Source organism: Schistocerca serialis, chromosome 2 (genome assembly GCF_023864345.2).
Source record: "Schistocerca serialis cubense isolate TAMUIC-IGC-003099 chromosome 2, iqSchSeri2.2, whole genome shotgun sequence".
NCBI lineage: Eukaryota > Metazoa > Arthropoda > Insecta > Orthoptera > Acrididae > Schistocerca > Schistocerca serialis.
Window position 1 is genome coordinate 124496931 of NC_064639.1, and position 14816 is coordinate 124511746.

At 43.5% G+C, this 14816-nt stretch overlaps 1 protein-coding gene across 1 annotated transcript in view; it reads right to left on the bottom strand.

The window, feature by feature from the left end:
* LOC126455458 (dehydrogenase/reductase SDR family member 11-like) overlaps window positions 1-12948 on the bottom strand; it is a 115451-nt gene extending 102503 nt beyond the window's left edge. The window contains exon 1 of the mRNA XM_050091207.1: window positions 12801-12948. Within this exon, the coding sequence (XP_049947164.1) occupies window positions 12801-12932 (132 nt within the window). The 5' untranslated portion in view covers window positions 12933-12948. The remainder of the gene's footprint in view (window positions 1-12800) is intronic.
* Between the last annotated feature and the right edge of the window lie 1868 nt (window positions 12949-14816).

The window sequence follows — 14816 nt, forward strand, 5'->3', positions numbered from 1 at the left end:
TTCCTTTCAACAGTGAGCGCATTCAATTCACGTAAAAACGAATTTCAGTTTGACTTTAAACCATCGTATCTGGACGAGGGATAAAGATTACTGACTTTATCCATTTATGTACCTTCGTGCATAGTTTGAAGTGATTCGTAGAAGTTTAAGGTATAGATGTGCTGCGCTAAAAAACCTCCCACAAAACCATGTTTTTTTGCACGTAAAATCCAAACAAAGCGAGATTTTTTTAAGTGGTTAAAACTTTTCTTAGACTAAGGTCTGAAATGCCGGTGACCCAAATTTGACCCATCAGTCTCTCTCTAGCCCAGAGTTATTTAATGGTGATTTTTTTTGCAGGTAAAATCCGAGCGGTGCACATACAAATGGTGCCATTAGCTGAACATTAACTTCAGCTCTACATCTACGTGATTACGCTGCTATTCACAATAAAGTGCTTGGCAGAAGGTTCAATGAACCTCCTTCAAGCCGTCTCTCTACCGTTCCACTCTCGAGTGGCGCACGGGAAAAACGAGCACTTAAATTTTTCTGTGCGAGCCCTGATTTCTCTTATTTCATCGTGATGATCATTTCTCCCTATGTAGGTGGGTGACGACAGCATGTTTTCGCAATCGGAGGAAAAAACTGCTGATTGAAATTTAATGTGAAGATCCCGTCGCAACGAAAAACGCCTTTGTTTTAATGATTGCCACTCCAATGCACGTATCATGTCTGTGACACTAACACCCCTATTTCGCTATAATACAAAACAAGCTGCCCTTCTTTGAACTTTTTCGATGTCATCCGTCAGTCCCCCCTGATGCGGATCCCACACAGCACAGCACTCCAGAATAGGGCGGACAAGCGTGGTGTAAGCAATCTCTTTAGTAGACCTGTTGCACCTTCTAAGTGTTCTGCCAATGAATCCGGCTCTTTGGTTTGGTTCACCCACAACGTTATCTATGCGATCGTTCCAGTTTAGGTTATTTGAAATTGCAATCCCTAAGTATTCAGTTGAATTTACAGATTTCAGATTTGTGTGACTTATAGTGTAATCGAAAGTTAGCGGCTTTCTTTTCGTACTCACGTGAATAACCTGGCACATTTCTTTATTCAGGGTCAATTGCCGCTTTTCGCACCATACAGATATCTTATCTAAATCACTTTGCAATTCGTTCTGGTCATCTGGTGACTTTACAAGACGGTAAATGACAGCATCATCTGCAAAACAATCTAAGACGGCTACTGAGATTGTCCCCTATGTCGTTAATATAGACCAGGAACAATCTTTTGCAAATGGAATTAATAGATTCGTACAATTTGACCTTACATCAGCTCCCGTACAAACCTTACTTAATATACTGTAACATAGCTAAAGACAGATGTTCGAATGAGTATATAAATGGCAGCTGGTCCGGGCTAAGCTCAAATGCTCAAATAGGGACCGAGCACCAAGACCCCCTCCCCCAAACCGCGATATTAAAAGTGGCCTTTTCACAAATATCTTTTACACGAAACATAAAAAAGGAAACTCACTCTACTGCATACATTTTACGAGTTAAATTCACGAGGAGACAATATTTTTTTTTTCATTAACGTCCTGCGTTAGTAAATTTTCCCCACTCTGGATTAAAAGCCCACCTTTTCATCCAGTTCCGCTACATGACTGCTTCATTTGTTCTAGTAATAAACTATTGATGTGTTTGACGTAGGGAATAAAAGGTGGAATCGACATAATAACAGCTCCTTCTGGCAAGTAGGGAATTTGGATTCATCTTTGCCTTACACCCCCCCCCCCCCCCCCCACACACACACACATGAACCATGGACATTGCCGTTGGTGTGGAGGCTTGCGCGCCTCGGCGATACAGATAGCCGTACCGTAGGTACAACTACAGCGGAGGGGTATCTGTTGTGAGGCCGGACAAACGTGTGGTTCCTGAAGAGGGGCACCAGCCTTTTCATTAGTTGCAGGGGCAATAGTCTGTATGATTAACTGATCTGACCTTGTAACACTAACCAAAACGGCCTTGCTGTGCTGGTATTGCGAACGGCTGAAGGCAAAGGGAAACTACAGCCGTAATTTTTCCCGAGGGTATGCAGCTTTACTGTATGGTTAAATGATGATGGCGTCCTCTTGGGTAAAATATTCCGGAGGTAAAATAGTCCCCCATTCGGATCTCCGGTCGGGGACTAATCATTGTTATCAGGAGAAATAAAACTGGCGTTCTATGGATCGGAGCGTGGAATGTCAGATCCCTTAATCGGGCAGGCAGGTTAGAAAACTTACAAAGGGAAATGGTTAGGTTAAAGTTAGATATAGAGCGAGTTAGTGAAGTTCGGTGGCAGGATGAACAAGACTTCTGGTCAGGTGACTACAGGGTTATAAACACAAAATCAAATAGCGGTAATGCAAGAGTAGGTTTAATAATGAATAGGAAAATAGGAATGCGGGTAAGCTACTGCAAACAGCATAATGGAAGCATTATTGTGGCCAAGATAGATACGAAGCCCACGCCTCCCACAGTAGTACAAGTTTATATGTGAACTTGCTCCGCAGATGACGAAGAGATTGATGAAATGCATGATGAGATAAAAGAAATTATCCACATAGTGAAAGGAGACGAAAATTTAATTGTCATGGGTGACTGGAACTAGATAGTAGGAAAAGGAAGAGAAGGAAACGTAGTAGGTGAATGTGGAATGGGATTAAGGAATGAAAGAGGAAGCTGCCTGGTAGAATTTTGCACAGAGCATCACTTAATCATAGCTAACACTTGCTTCAAGAATCATAAATGAAGGCTGTATACATGGAAGAAGCCTGAAGATACTGGAAGGTCTCAGATAGATTATATAATGATAAGACAGAGATTCAGGAACCAGGTTTTAAATTGTAAGGCATTTCCAGGAGCAGATGTGGACTCTGATTACAATCTATTGGTTATGAACTGTAGATTGAAACTGAAGAAACTGCAAAACGGTGTTAATTTAAGAAGATGGGACCTGGATAAACTGAAAGTACCAGAGGTTGTAGAGAGCTTCAGGGAGAGCATTAGGGAACGATTGACAACAATGGGGGAAAGAAATACAGTAGAAGAAGAATGGGTAGCTTTGAGGGGTGAAGTAGTGAAGGCAGCAGAGGATCAAGTAGGTAAAAAGACGAGGGCTAGTAGAAATCCTTGGGTAACGGAAGAGATACTGCATTTAATTGATAAAAGGAGAAAATATAAAAATACAGTAAATGAAGCAGGCAAAAGGAATACAAACGTCTCAAAAATGGGATCGACAGGAAGTGCAAAATGTCTAAGCAGGGTGGCTAGAGGACAAATGTAAGGATGTAGAGGCGCATATCACTAGGGATAAGATAGATACTGCCTACAGGAAAATTAAAGAGACCTTTGAAGAAAGGAGAGCCACTTGCATGAATATCAAGAGCTCAGATGGAAACTCAGTTCCAACCAAAGAAGGGAAAGCAAAAAGGTGGAAGGAGTATATAGAGGGTCTACACAAGGGCGATGTTCTTGAGGACAGTATTATGGAAATGGAAGAGGATGTAGATGAAGATGAAATGGGAATTACGGTACTGCGTGAAGAGTTTGACAGAGCACTGAAAGACCTGAGTCGAAACAAGGCCCCAGGAGTAGAAAACATTCCATTAGAACTACTTACAGCCTTGGGAGAGCCAGGCCTAACAAAACTCTACCATCTAGTGAGCAAGATGTATGAGACACGCGAAATACCCTTAGACTTCAAGAAGAATATAATAATTCCAATCCCGTAGAAAGCAGGTGTTGACAGATGTGAAAATTACCGAGTTATCAGTTTAATAAGCCACGGCTGCAAAATACTAAGGCTAATTCTTTACAGACGAATGGAAAAACTGGTAGAAGCCGACCTCGGGGAAGATCAGTTTGGATTCCGCAGAAATGTTGGAACACGTGGGGAAATACTGACCTTACGACTTATCTTAGAAAAATGATTAAGGAAAGGCAAACCTACGTTTCTAGCATTTGTAGACTTAGAGAAAGCTTTTGACAATGTTGACTGGAATACTCTCTTTCAAAACTCTGAAGGTGGCAGAGGTAAAATACAGGCACCGAAGGGCTATTTACGATTTGTACAGGAACCAGATGGCAGTTATAAGAGTCTAGGGGCATAAAAGCGAAGCAGTTTTTGGGAAGGGAGTGAGACAGGCTTGTAGCCTATCCCCGATGTTATTCAATCTGAATATTGAACAAGCAGTTAAGGAAACAAAAGAAAAATTCGGAGTCGGAATTAAAATCCATGGAGAAGAAATAAAAACTTTGAGGTTCGCCGATGACCTAATTGTGTCAGAGACGGCAAAGGAACTGGAAGAGCAGCTGAATGGAGTGGACAGCGTCTTGAAAGGAGGATATAACAAGAACATCAACAGAAACAAAACGAGGATAATGGAATGTAGTCGAATTAAATCGGGTGATGCTGCGGGAATTAGATTAGGAAATGAGACACTTAAAGTAGTAAACGAGTTTTGCTATTTAGGGAGCAAAACAACTGATGATGGTCGAAGTAGAGAGGATATAAAATGTAGACTGGCAATGGCAAGGAAAGCGTTCCTGAAGATGAGAAATTTGTTAGCATCGAGTATAGATTTAAGCGTCAGGAAGTCGTTTCTGAAAGTATTTGTATGGAGTGTAGCCATGTATGGAAGTGAAACGTTGACGATAAATAGTTTAGACAAGAAGAGAATAGAAGCTTTCGAAATGTGGTGCTACAGAAAAATGCTGAAAATTAGATGGGTAGATCACATAACTAATGAGGAGGTATTGAATAGAATTGGTGAGAAGAGAAATTTGTGGCACAACTTGACTAGGAGAAGGAACACATTCTGAGGCATCAAGGGGATTTAGTATTGACGGGCAGGTTCAGAAGGATGTTGGTTGCAGTAGGTGCTGGGAGATGAAGAAGCTTGCACAGGATAGATTAGCATGGAGAGCTGCATCAAACCAGTGTCTGGACTGAAGACCACAACAACAACAACTTTACCTTACAGCACACAGACACCTGCATCTACATCGAACACTATATAAGCACACTGGACTGTGTAGAATCGTCTCTAGTTGGGACATTGGCTTCAGTTGCGTGAGGAAAGAACCCTTACGTTTCTTTAGGACTGCCATATAAGGTAAAGTCATTCGCTGATGACATAATTGTTGTATCCCGAGATTTAGTGACAAGACAATCCGCGTGCCGCACCGCCCTAGGACTTAAATGCAAGGGCCAGCAATCTTTTTCCAACATATCGCCTTAAAAGGCCAGCAAATTTTTCATACCTACTGAAATCCTGAACCGATTATGTCTACATCTGTTACAGACTCTTCATCACTGCACTGCCCACCCAAACCACCCATATAAACTATACATAAGTGACTATTGGTGCTTGGTGGCCGCAGTGTCCTTTAAAGTCGTCCCGAATGTATTGGTTCCTACGGTTTTGCGAAACCTAGGTTTCGTCCAGACAAACCACACCCCTTTTGACCTATGTACGCAATAAACGCATAGTCTGCAAAAATTTAGCTCTCAAAGCGGCAAATTTCCTTTCGGTCCTTAGAAAATTTGCATCCATTGTTTCTTTTTCCGAACTTAAAAGCGATGACCTAGAAGGTACAAAACGGACGTTTGCGCGCCTGTGTTCTCAGCTCCCTGTTGTAGTTCTGCACAGACTTCGCTGTACATTAACGCAGTATTCTAACTTAATCCTTCAGACTGCACCTTTATTAACATCGTCTAGTCTAGTAAAGCTGTTTTCCCGTTTACATCCGCTGCGTGACGAATGGAAGAGATTAATTACACACGCAGCTTCTGAAGATGTTACGATTCCGCCAACGCCTAGCACTCTCTTGTCTGAGGCTCCACATGTTTCCACTGTCAGTTTTTGTGCTCGGGCAAAGTTAATGTTCGATTTAGCTTCTTCTCATCAACATGTACGTAGAAAAACCTTAACACAATAGATGTTACACTTTAAATTTGTGTTTCAATATCCATTCGATACTGCCATAAGCAAAGAAAATGTGAGCTAGCAACTATGTTAGGAGCACTTCGTTGATCTTCAGAATTGCTGTAACTAGACTGAAGAGCCAAAACAACTGTTACACATGCCTAATGTCGCTTAGGGCCCTGCGAGCACGCAGAAGTGCCGCAACAGGACGTGGCATGGACTCGACTAACGCCTGAAGCAGTGCTTGAATAATGCAGGGCTGTCCATAAATCCGTAACAGTACAAGGCGATGGAGATCTTTTCTGTACAGTATGTTGTAATGCATCGAAGATATACTCAGTAAAGTTCAATTCGAGGGAATTTGGTGGTCAGCGGAACTGTTTAAACTTGGACAATAGTTCCTGGAGGCACACTGTAGCAATTCTGGAGATGTCGCATTGTCCTGCTGGAATTGCCCAAGTCCGTCGGAATGCACAATGGACATGAATGTATGCGTGTGATCAGACAGGACGCTTACGTACGTGTCACCTGTCAGAGTCGTATCTAGACGAATCAGGGGTCCCATATCACTTCAACTGGACAAATCCCTCACTATTACAGAGCCTCCACCAGCTTGAACAGTCCACTGCTGATATGCAAGATCCATGGATTCGAAAGGTTGTCTCCATACCCGGACGCGTCCACCCCACAATTTGAAACGAGGCTCGTCCGACCAGGCAACAAATTTTCCAGTCAGCAACAGTCCACTGTCGGTATTGAAAGGCCCAGGCGAGGCGAAAAGCTTTGTGTCGCGCAGTCATCAAGGCTACACGAGAGGGCCATCGGCTCCGAAAGTCCATATCGATGGCGTTTCGTTGAATTGTTCACTGGCTGACATTTGTTGATGGCCCAGCATTGAAATCTGCAGCAATTTTGCGGAAGGTTTGCACTTCTGTCATGTTGAACGATTTTCTTCAGTCGTCGCTGGTCCCGTTCTTACAGGATCTTTTTCCGGCCGCTGCGATGTCAGGGATTTGATGTTTAACCGGATTCCATTCGTGAAATGGACGTACAGGAAAATCCCCACTTCATCACTGCCTCTGAAATGCTGTGTCCCATTACTCGTGGACCAACTATAGCACCACTTTCAAACTTACTTAAATCTTGATAGCATGTCATTGTAGGAGCAGCAACCGATGTAACAAGTGCACCAGACGCTTGTTGTCTTATATACACGTTGCCATCCATATTCTGCCTGTTTACATATCTCTGTATTTGAATATTAATGCCTAGTTTCTTTGGCGTTTCACTGTATATGTGTAGAAGAACGAGTCTACGTAACAAAGCGAAACTGCGCACACGGAAGTAGTGAAATGTGATAACTTACTAGCGGGTACTTAACTGACACGTGCTGACACCTGCGACCTTGAGCCAACTGGTTTTGTGACGGAGTCTGCAAGTCTTTCGCGGGTACTTAACATGAAAACATCGCAAAGCTGACACGTGAGACCTTGAGCCAACTGGTTTTGTGACGGAGGCTGCAAGTGTTTCGCGTTATCCCGCGCAGCGCCGAACACAGTGCCTGCGAGATGCGTGGATCAGACTGTACCAGGCGCGGCTCGAAGTGAATCTCTCCGGGACGGAAGCACCCGAAAAGATATATTAAAATATATTACCCAACAGAGGATTACAGAATTTAAACACTCAGAAAGCATTTCGAATATTTTCTGCACTGATTTAAACAATGACATTCAACGTTTTTGGAACTGTTGATATCGAGTGATGTTTTTCGAACAGGTAGTAGCTAGACATGGCTGCTCCTTGATATGTCAGTTAGCACCATGTAGCAGAGGCTTGTGAGCGTGGTCTCTACGTAGTACAGCTCTTATGGCCCTCTCCAAGTCTCTGTTCATGCAGCCTAAGGGTGTCGTACCAATCTACAGACGATTTTCACGTTCTGATGCTTACAAAGAAAGGTAATTAACAGAGCGGCCGATCCCCTGGTATCGAATCTCTCACTCTGTATATTTCACTTGTACTTGGTCGAGTCATGAACTTGGTGCATGTAACCTGATCCAAACATGAATCAAGAACAAAAACAGTGCAGATATATGCAGGGGTACGAGATGTGACAAAGTAATGATATTGGTTACAAAAAGCATCTTTATTTACATTTTTAATCAACTACATTGATATCAACTTCAATGTGACGTCTTTGTACCTTCACACACTCCATCGGCGTTTCCATTGTTGGTAGCATCTCTCAAACTCATCTTCACGTCTTTTAATGCTGTCGGATTAATAAGAAGTTTGTGATAGCACTGAAGCGGATTTTGAGTCAAAAATTGCCAAGCATTCAATGCAGTATGGGATCGTGCATTATCGTGATGCAGGATCCAGTTGTTAGCAATATATGAACATACACGATGGTCCCGGTTTCGAAATCTGTCGAGAATTTCTTGGTAATAGTATGAGTTTACTGTTTGGTCTGGAGGTAATCATTCTTTGTGCACAATACCTGTGGAGTCAAAGAATCAAAGAAGCGTGCTTTCTTTGGTCTTGGCGATTCCATTGTGAACTTTGACGTTAGGTCTCGAAATCATACTAGTAAAAGTAACTTTCATCACCAGTGGCAGTTCGGTCCAGTAGTTCTGGGTTCAGTTTTACTTGTTTCAACACACTGGCAGCCACAGCCGTTGATCTTTTTGTTGCCGTGTGAGATTTTTGGGACTCATTTTGGCACAAACTTTTCCGATTCCCAGATTTTCTGTCAGTATCAGATGGACAGTTTCCCGATGAATGTTCAGTTTGTTTGCAATTGTTCTCACAGTTAATCTTCGATCGGCTTATACAAGTTCTCTCACCCTGGGCTTGTTGTCAACTATTCGTGGTGTTGATACTCGCCCACTGAGGTGTTCACTTTCGACATTGATTCTTCTTTCAGAAAACATTAGGTGCCAACGAAACACTTGTGGCCTTGATAAAACCTCGTTACCAAAAGCCTGCTGCAGATTCCATATGTAACTGCAGCACTATCAATGGAATACTGGTGAGTATTACTTCGTGATTCGATTTTTGTGGCGAGAAGCAGACACAGGACTTGGCTCTTCAAGATGCCGTTCTATTGCAAGTGCACGCCACTTGTAGTTGTGATGGGGAAAGGCTAAGGTCACACACTGCTCGCTGTAGCAGGCTGTTGGGTTGCCACCGTTCTCCATTATTTGCAGAATGCATCCCAATCTCTGTCTTCCTCTGCAGTTTCTAGCCTCTGCAGCTCCCTCTAGTACAATTGAACTTACTCTCTGATGTTTTAACAGATGTCCTATCATCTTGGCCCTTCTTGTTGTCAGTGTTTTCCATATACTTCCTTTCTCTCCGACTGTGCGAACCGTCTCATTCCTTACCTTGTTATCTCACCTAATTTTCACCATTCGTCTGCAGCACCACATCACAGATACTTCGATTCTCTTCTGTTCCGTTTTCCCGCATTCCAATCCATATTTCACTACCATACAAGCTGTACTCCAGGCGTATGTTCTCAGAAATTTCTTCGTCAAATTAAGGCATGCGTTAGAGAGTAACAAACTTCTCTTGGCCAGGAATGTCCTTTCTGCCAGTGCTTGTCTGCTTTTTACGTCCTCCTTGCTCCGTCCATCATGGGTTATTTTGCTGCTGAGAGTCAACCCACAGCGGTAGGGAAAGACTTAGCTGGTACGACACGGCGCGAAGGTGACGACTCCGCCTCTATTCGACACACGCCAAACTCGAATTCCTCCCGAGACTCGTCAAACTGACACATCATTCACCTAGCGCTATCGGCGCTTAACCTACCATCGACCTGTGTGAGGGAAAAAGTGCTGATCGTTGGGTAAGGGATCGCGGACCCTTCACACTCTATGACACTATTTCCTACCTACAAGTTAATCACTTGACTTACGAAGTATATAAACGCAGCAGAGGGCTACTATGTTGTTAATACAGATCTCGAACAATAGAGGGCCTATAACACTTCCTTGGGGAACGCCAGATATTGCTTCTGTTCTACGTTTTACTCGATGACTTTCCGTCTATTACTACGAAGTGTGACGTTCCTGACGGGAAATCACGAATCCAGTAGCACAGCTGAGGCGATATTCTGATGCGATATTCCATAGGCACGCAGTTTGGTTAAAACACGCTTACGAGCAACGGTGTCGAAAGTCTTCCGGTTATCTAAAAATATGGAATCAATTTGACATCCCTTGTCGATATCACGCATCGCTTCATGAGTATAAAGAAATAGTTGTGTTTCACAAGAACGATATTTTATGAATCCGTGCTGACTATGTGTCAATAAATCGTTCTCTTCGAGGTACTTCGAACACAGTATACAGGGTGTTACAAAAAGGTACGGCTAAACTTTCAGGAAACATTCCGCACACACAAATAAAGAAAAGATGTTATGTGGACATGTGTCCGGAAACGCTTAATTTCCATGTTAGAGATCATTTTAGTGTCGTCAGTATGTACTGTACTTCCTCGATTCACCGCCAGTTGGCCCAATTGAAGGAAGGTAATGTTGACTTCGGTGCTTGCGTTGACATGCGACTCATTGCTCTACAGTAGTAGCATCAAGCACATCAGTACGTAGCTTCAACAGGTTAGTGTTCATCACGAACGTGGTTTTGCAGTCAGTGTAATGTTTACAAATGCGGAGTTGGCAGATGCCCATTTGATGTATGGATTAGCACGGGGAAATAGCCGTGGCGCGATACGTTTGTATCGAGACAGATTTCCAGAACGAAGGTGTCCCTACAGGAAGACGTTCGAAGCAATTGATCGGCGTCTTAGGGAGCACAGAACATTCCAGCCTATGACTGGCGACTGGAGAAGACCTAGAACGACGAGGACACCTGCAACGGACGAGACAATTCTTCGTGCAGTTGACGATAACCCTAATGTCCGCGTCGGTTAAGTTGCTGCTATACAAGGTAACGTTGACCACGTCACTGTATGGAAAGTGCTACGGGAGAACCAGTTGTTTCCATACCATGTACAGCGTGTGCAGGCACTGTCAGCAGCTCATTGGCCTCCACGGGTACACTTCTGCGAATGGTTCATCCAACAATGTATCAATCCTCATTTCAGTCCTAATGTTCTCTTTACGGATGAGGCTTCATTCCAACGTGATCAAATTGTAAATTTTCACAATTAACATGTGTGAGCTGACGAGAATCCGCACGCAATTGTGCAATCACGTCATCAACACAGATTTTCTGTGAACGTTTGGGCAGGCATTGTTGGTGATGTCTTGATTGGGCGTTCTCGCTTCCCGCGCCCGGGTTCCCGGGTTCGATTCCCGGCGGGGTCAGGGATTTTCTCTGCCTCGTGATGACTGGGTGTTGTGTGATGTCCTTAGGTTAGTTAGGGTTAAGTAGTTCTAAGTTCTAGGGGACTGATGACCATAGCTGTTAAGTCCCATAGTGCTCAGAGCCATTTGAACCTCTTGATTGGGCCCCATGTTCTTCCACCTACGCTCAGTGGAGCACGTTATCATGATTTCATATGGGACACTCTACTTGTGCTGCTAGAACATGTGCCTTTACAAGTACGACTTAACATGTGATTCATGCACGATGGAGCTCCTGCACATTTCAGTCGAAGTGTTCGTACGCTTCTCAACAACAGATTCGGTGACCGATGGATTGGTAGAGGCGGACCAATTTCTTGGCCTCCACACTCTCCTGACCTCAACCCTCTTGACTTCCATTTATGGGGGCATTTGAAAGCTCTTGTCTAAGCAACCCCGGTACCAAATGTAGAGACTCTTCGTGCTCGTATTGTGGACGGCTGTGATACAATACGCCGTTCTCCAGGGCTGCATCAGCGCATCAGGCATTCCATGTGACGGAGGGTGGATGCATGTATCCTCGCTAACGGAGGACATTTTGAACATTTCCTGTAACAAAGTGTTTGAATTGATTGGCGACTCCATAGTGTCCTGTGCACTACGACCAGATAATGGGTATACTTTGAAGGAGAGACAGCATTGGTCGTATATTTTTATTATCGCAAAATCGATTTTCGGTCACTTAGTGCCCATCTTCAGTGCTGTAATATATAATTTAAATTAGTAAGCACTGGTGTCAATAAGCTTACGGCGATCACATAGACTATGTGATCGCCGTAAGCTTATTGACACCAGTGCTTACTAATTTAAGTTATATATTACAGCACTGAAGATGGTCACTAAGTGACCGAAAATCGATTTTGCGATAATAAACAAAAATATACGACCAATGCTGTCTCTCCTTCAAAGTGTTTGAAGTCACGCTGGTACGTTCTGTTTCTGTGTATTTCCATTCCATGATTAATGTGATTTGAAGAGAAGTAATAAAATGAGCTCTAACATGCAAAGTAAGCGTTTCCGGACACATGTCCACATAACATACTTTCTTTCTTTGTGTGTGAGGAATGTTTCCTGAAAATTTGGCCGTACCTTTTTGTAACACCCTGTATATTCCAAAACCCTACTGCAAATCGACGTTAGTGATATGGCCCTGTAATTCAGCAGATTACTCCTACGTCCGTTTATGGGTATCGGTGTGACTTGAGCAATTTTGCAGTCTTTAGATACGTATCTTTCTGTGAGCGAGCGGTTGTATATAATTGCTCAATATGGAGCTATTGTATCAGCATACTCTGAAAGGAAAGTGGCGGTATACAATGTGGACTGGAGGCCTTGCTTTTATTAAGTGATTTAAGCTGCTTTGTTACACTGAGGATATAGAGTTAACATTGTACAGTTACTATTGACATAGTAGCTTTATAGTGTGCGCACGTGCATGTGTGTGCGTGGGCGTGTGTTTAGGGTGGCTTGGCTTACCTCCATCCTGTCCGGCTGCAAATCCACGCCCACCACGGTGAGACCGTGCCGCAGGAGCGCCCTCGTGATGGCAGCGCCTATGCCGGAACTGGCTCCTGTCACCATGGCAACTCGACCCGCGTACCTCTGCATGGCGGCGATGTACGGCGCGGACTGACGGCAAGCTCTTACACAATGCCCGAGCTCCTTATAGCGGTACCACCCCACCTCCCTTCGTCCGTTCCCCTCCCAGCTCCTGGCGTCTCACGCACTAGCCTTGGCAATAATAACAGCTCAACACCGTGCTGTTAGCAGGTCGGCGAGTCGGGCATGCAAACCCGCATTCCTGCAGTCAAGTGCCTTAGCCCGTAGCATCATTACCTGTCACGTTATAGTGGACTTACGGTGATAGATAGGACTTACCGTGGGTAATACTTCATTTGCAAACCTGAGTGCACGCAAACACGTCTACTCTGAAACCTGTTTCTTTCACTTCGTTCCACTTCCCAATATTCACTTGACGTATACCACGCTGGACGGATCTTTGTTCCTAAACAGCCGTCAGAAATTGTCTAAATGATAACGCTTTCACCGTTTCATCTACATCTATATCTACAAGGCTACTCTGCAAATCACACTTAAGTGCTTGGCAGAGGGTTCATCGAACAACCTTCAACACTAATTCCCTATCATTCCACTCTCGAACGGCTTGCGGAAGAAACGAACGGCTATACCTTTCTCTGCGAGCTCTGATTTCCCTTATTTTATTACGATGATCGTTTCTTCCATGACGATCGTTTTTCCCTATGTAGGTCGGCGCCAACAAAATATTTTCGCCTTCAGATGAGAAAATTGATGACCGAAATTTCGCGAGAAGATCTCGCCGCAACGAAAAACGTCTTTGCTTCAATGATTTCTACCTCAAATCCTGTATCATGTCCTTGACACTCTCTCTCTTGTTTCTCTATCATACAAGGCGTGCTGCCCTTCTTTGAACTTTCTCGACGTACTCGGTTAATCCTTTCTGATAAGGATCCCTCCAAAAGAGGACAGACAAATGTAGTGTAGACATTCTCTTTACTAGGTCTGTTGGATCTTCTGCGCGTTCTGACAATAAAACCCAGTCTTAGTGTCTCCTTCCTCACAACGTTTTCTATGTATTCTTTGCAATTTAAGTAGGTGGTAACTGTAATTGCTAGGTATTTAGTTAAATTTAGGCCTTTAGGTTTGATTGATTTACCGTGTAACCGAAGTTTAACAGATCCCTTTTAGCACACATCTGGATGACCTCACACATTTCATTATTTAGGTTCAACCATTTTTCAACTGGTTTTGAGGTTCTGATGACTTTACTAGATGATAAATGACAGTATCGTCTGCCAACAACGTAATATGGTTGCTCAGATTGTATCCTAAACCTCCCGTATAGATAAGGAACAGCAGAGGACCTCTGCTGTAACATTACCTCTGAGAACGCCAGAAATCACATTGACTTATATTGTTTCCCAAAATGCCCCCACCCCACATGGTCAATATTGTTGCACAATATTATTCAGGTTTTCCGTAGACCGCTCAGAAAAGTACGTCGTATCTACTCTGGTTCGGAATGTCAGACCAGCAAGACGAAGATGTTAGAGCTGTGATTGTTGCTCCGCTTCGTGGCGAGCAAGAGAGTCATTACTGGAAACGACCGTCCTCGTGATCACGCATTACACCATCAGTCATCTATTGCACTATGACTACGAATGGGAAAATCGACTGGTTATAACCGGTCGGTATTTTAATCCTGAATATCTGGTATTTTTCGGCATTTGTTTGCCTTCGGTTACAACAGGTGTTGCTTGTTTTTTACTAATCACCTTGTAAAGAAGAGAAGTATCAATTAGCCACAACAGCATTGCTGAAATTTTTGGTTTTTAAATAAATATTTTGAAAAAAACGAACGTTTAATTGGACGATGACAATCAAGTCTACGGTGGATGGTTAGTCAAGTGACAAATTTCAGCACAAGATTACCCAAGGCCGCTCGAGTGGACA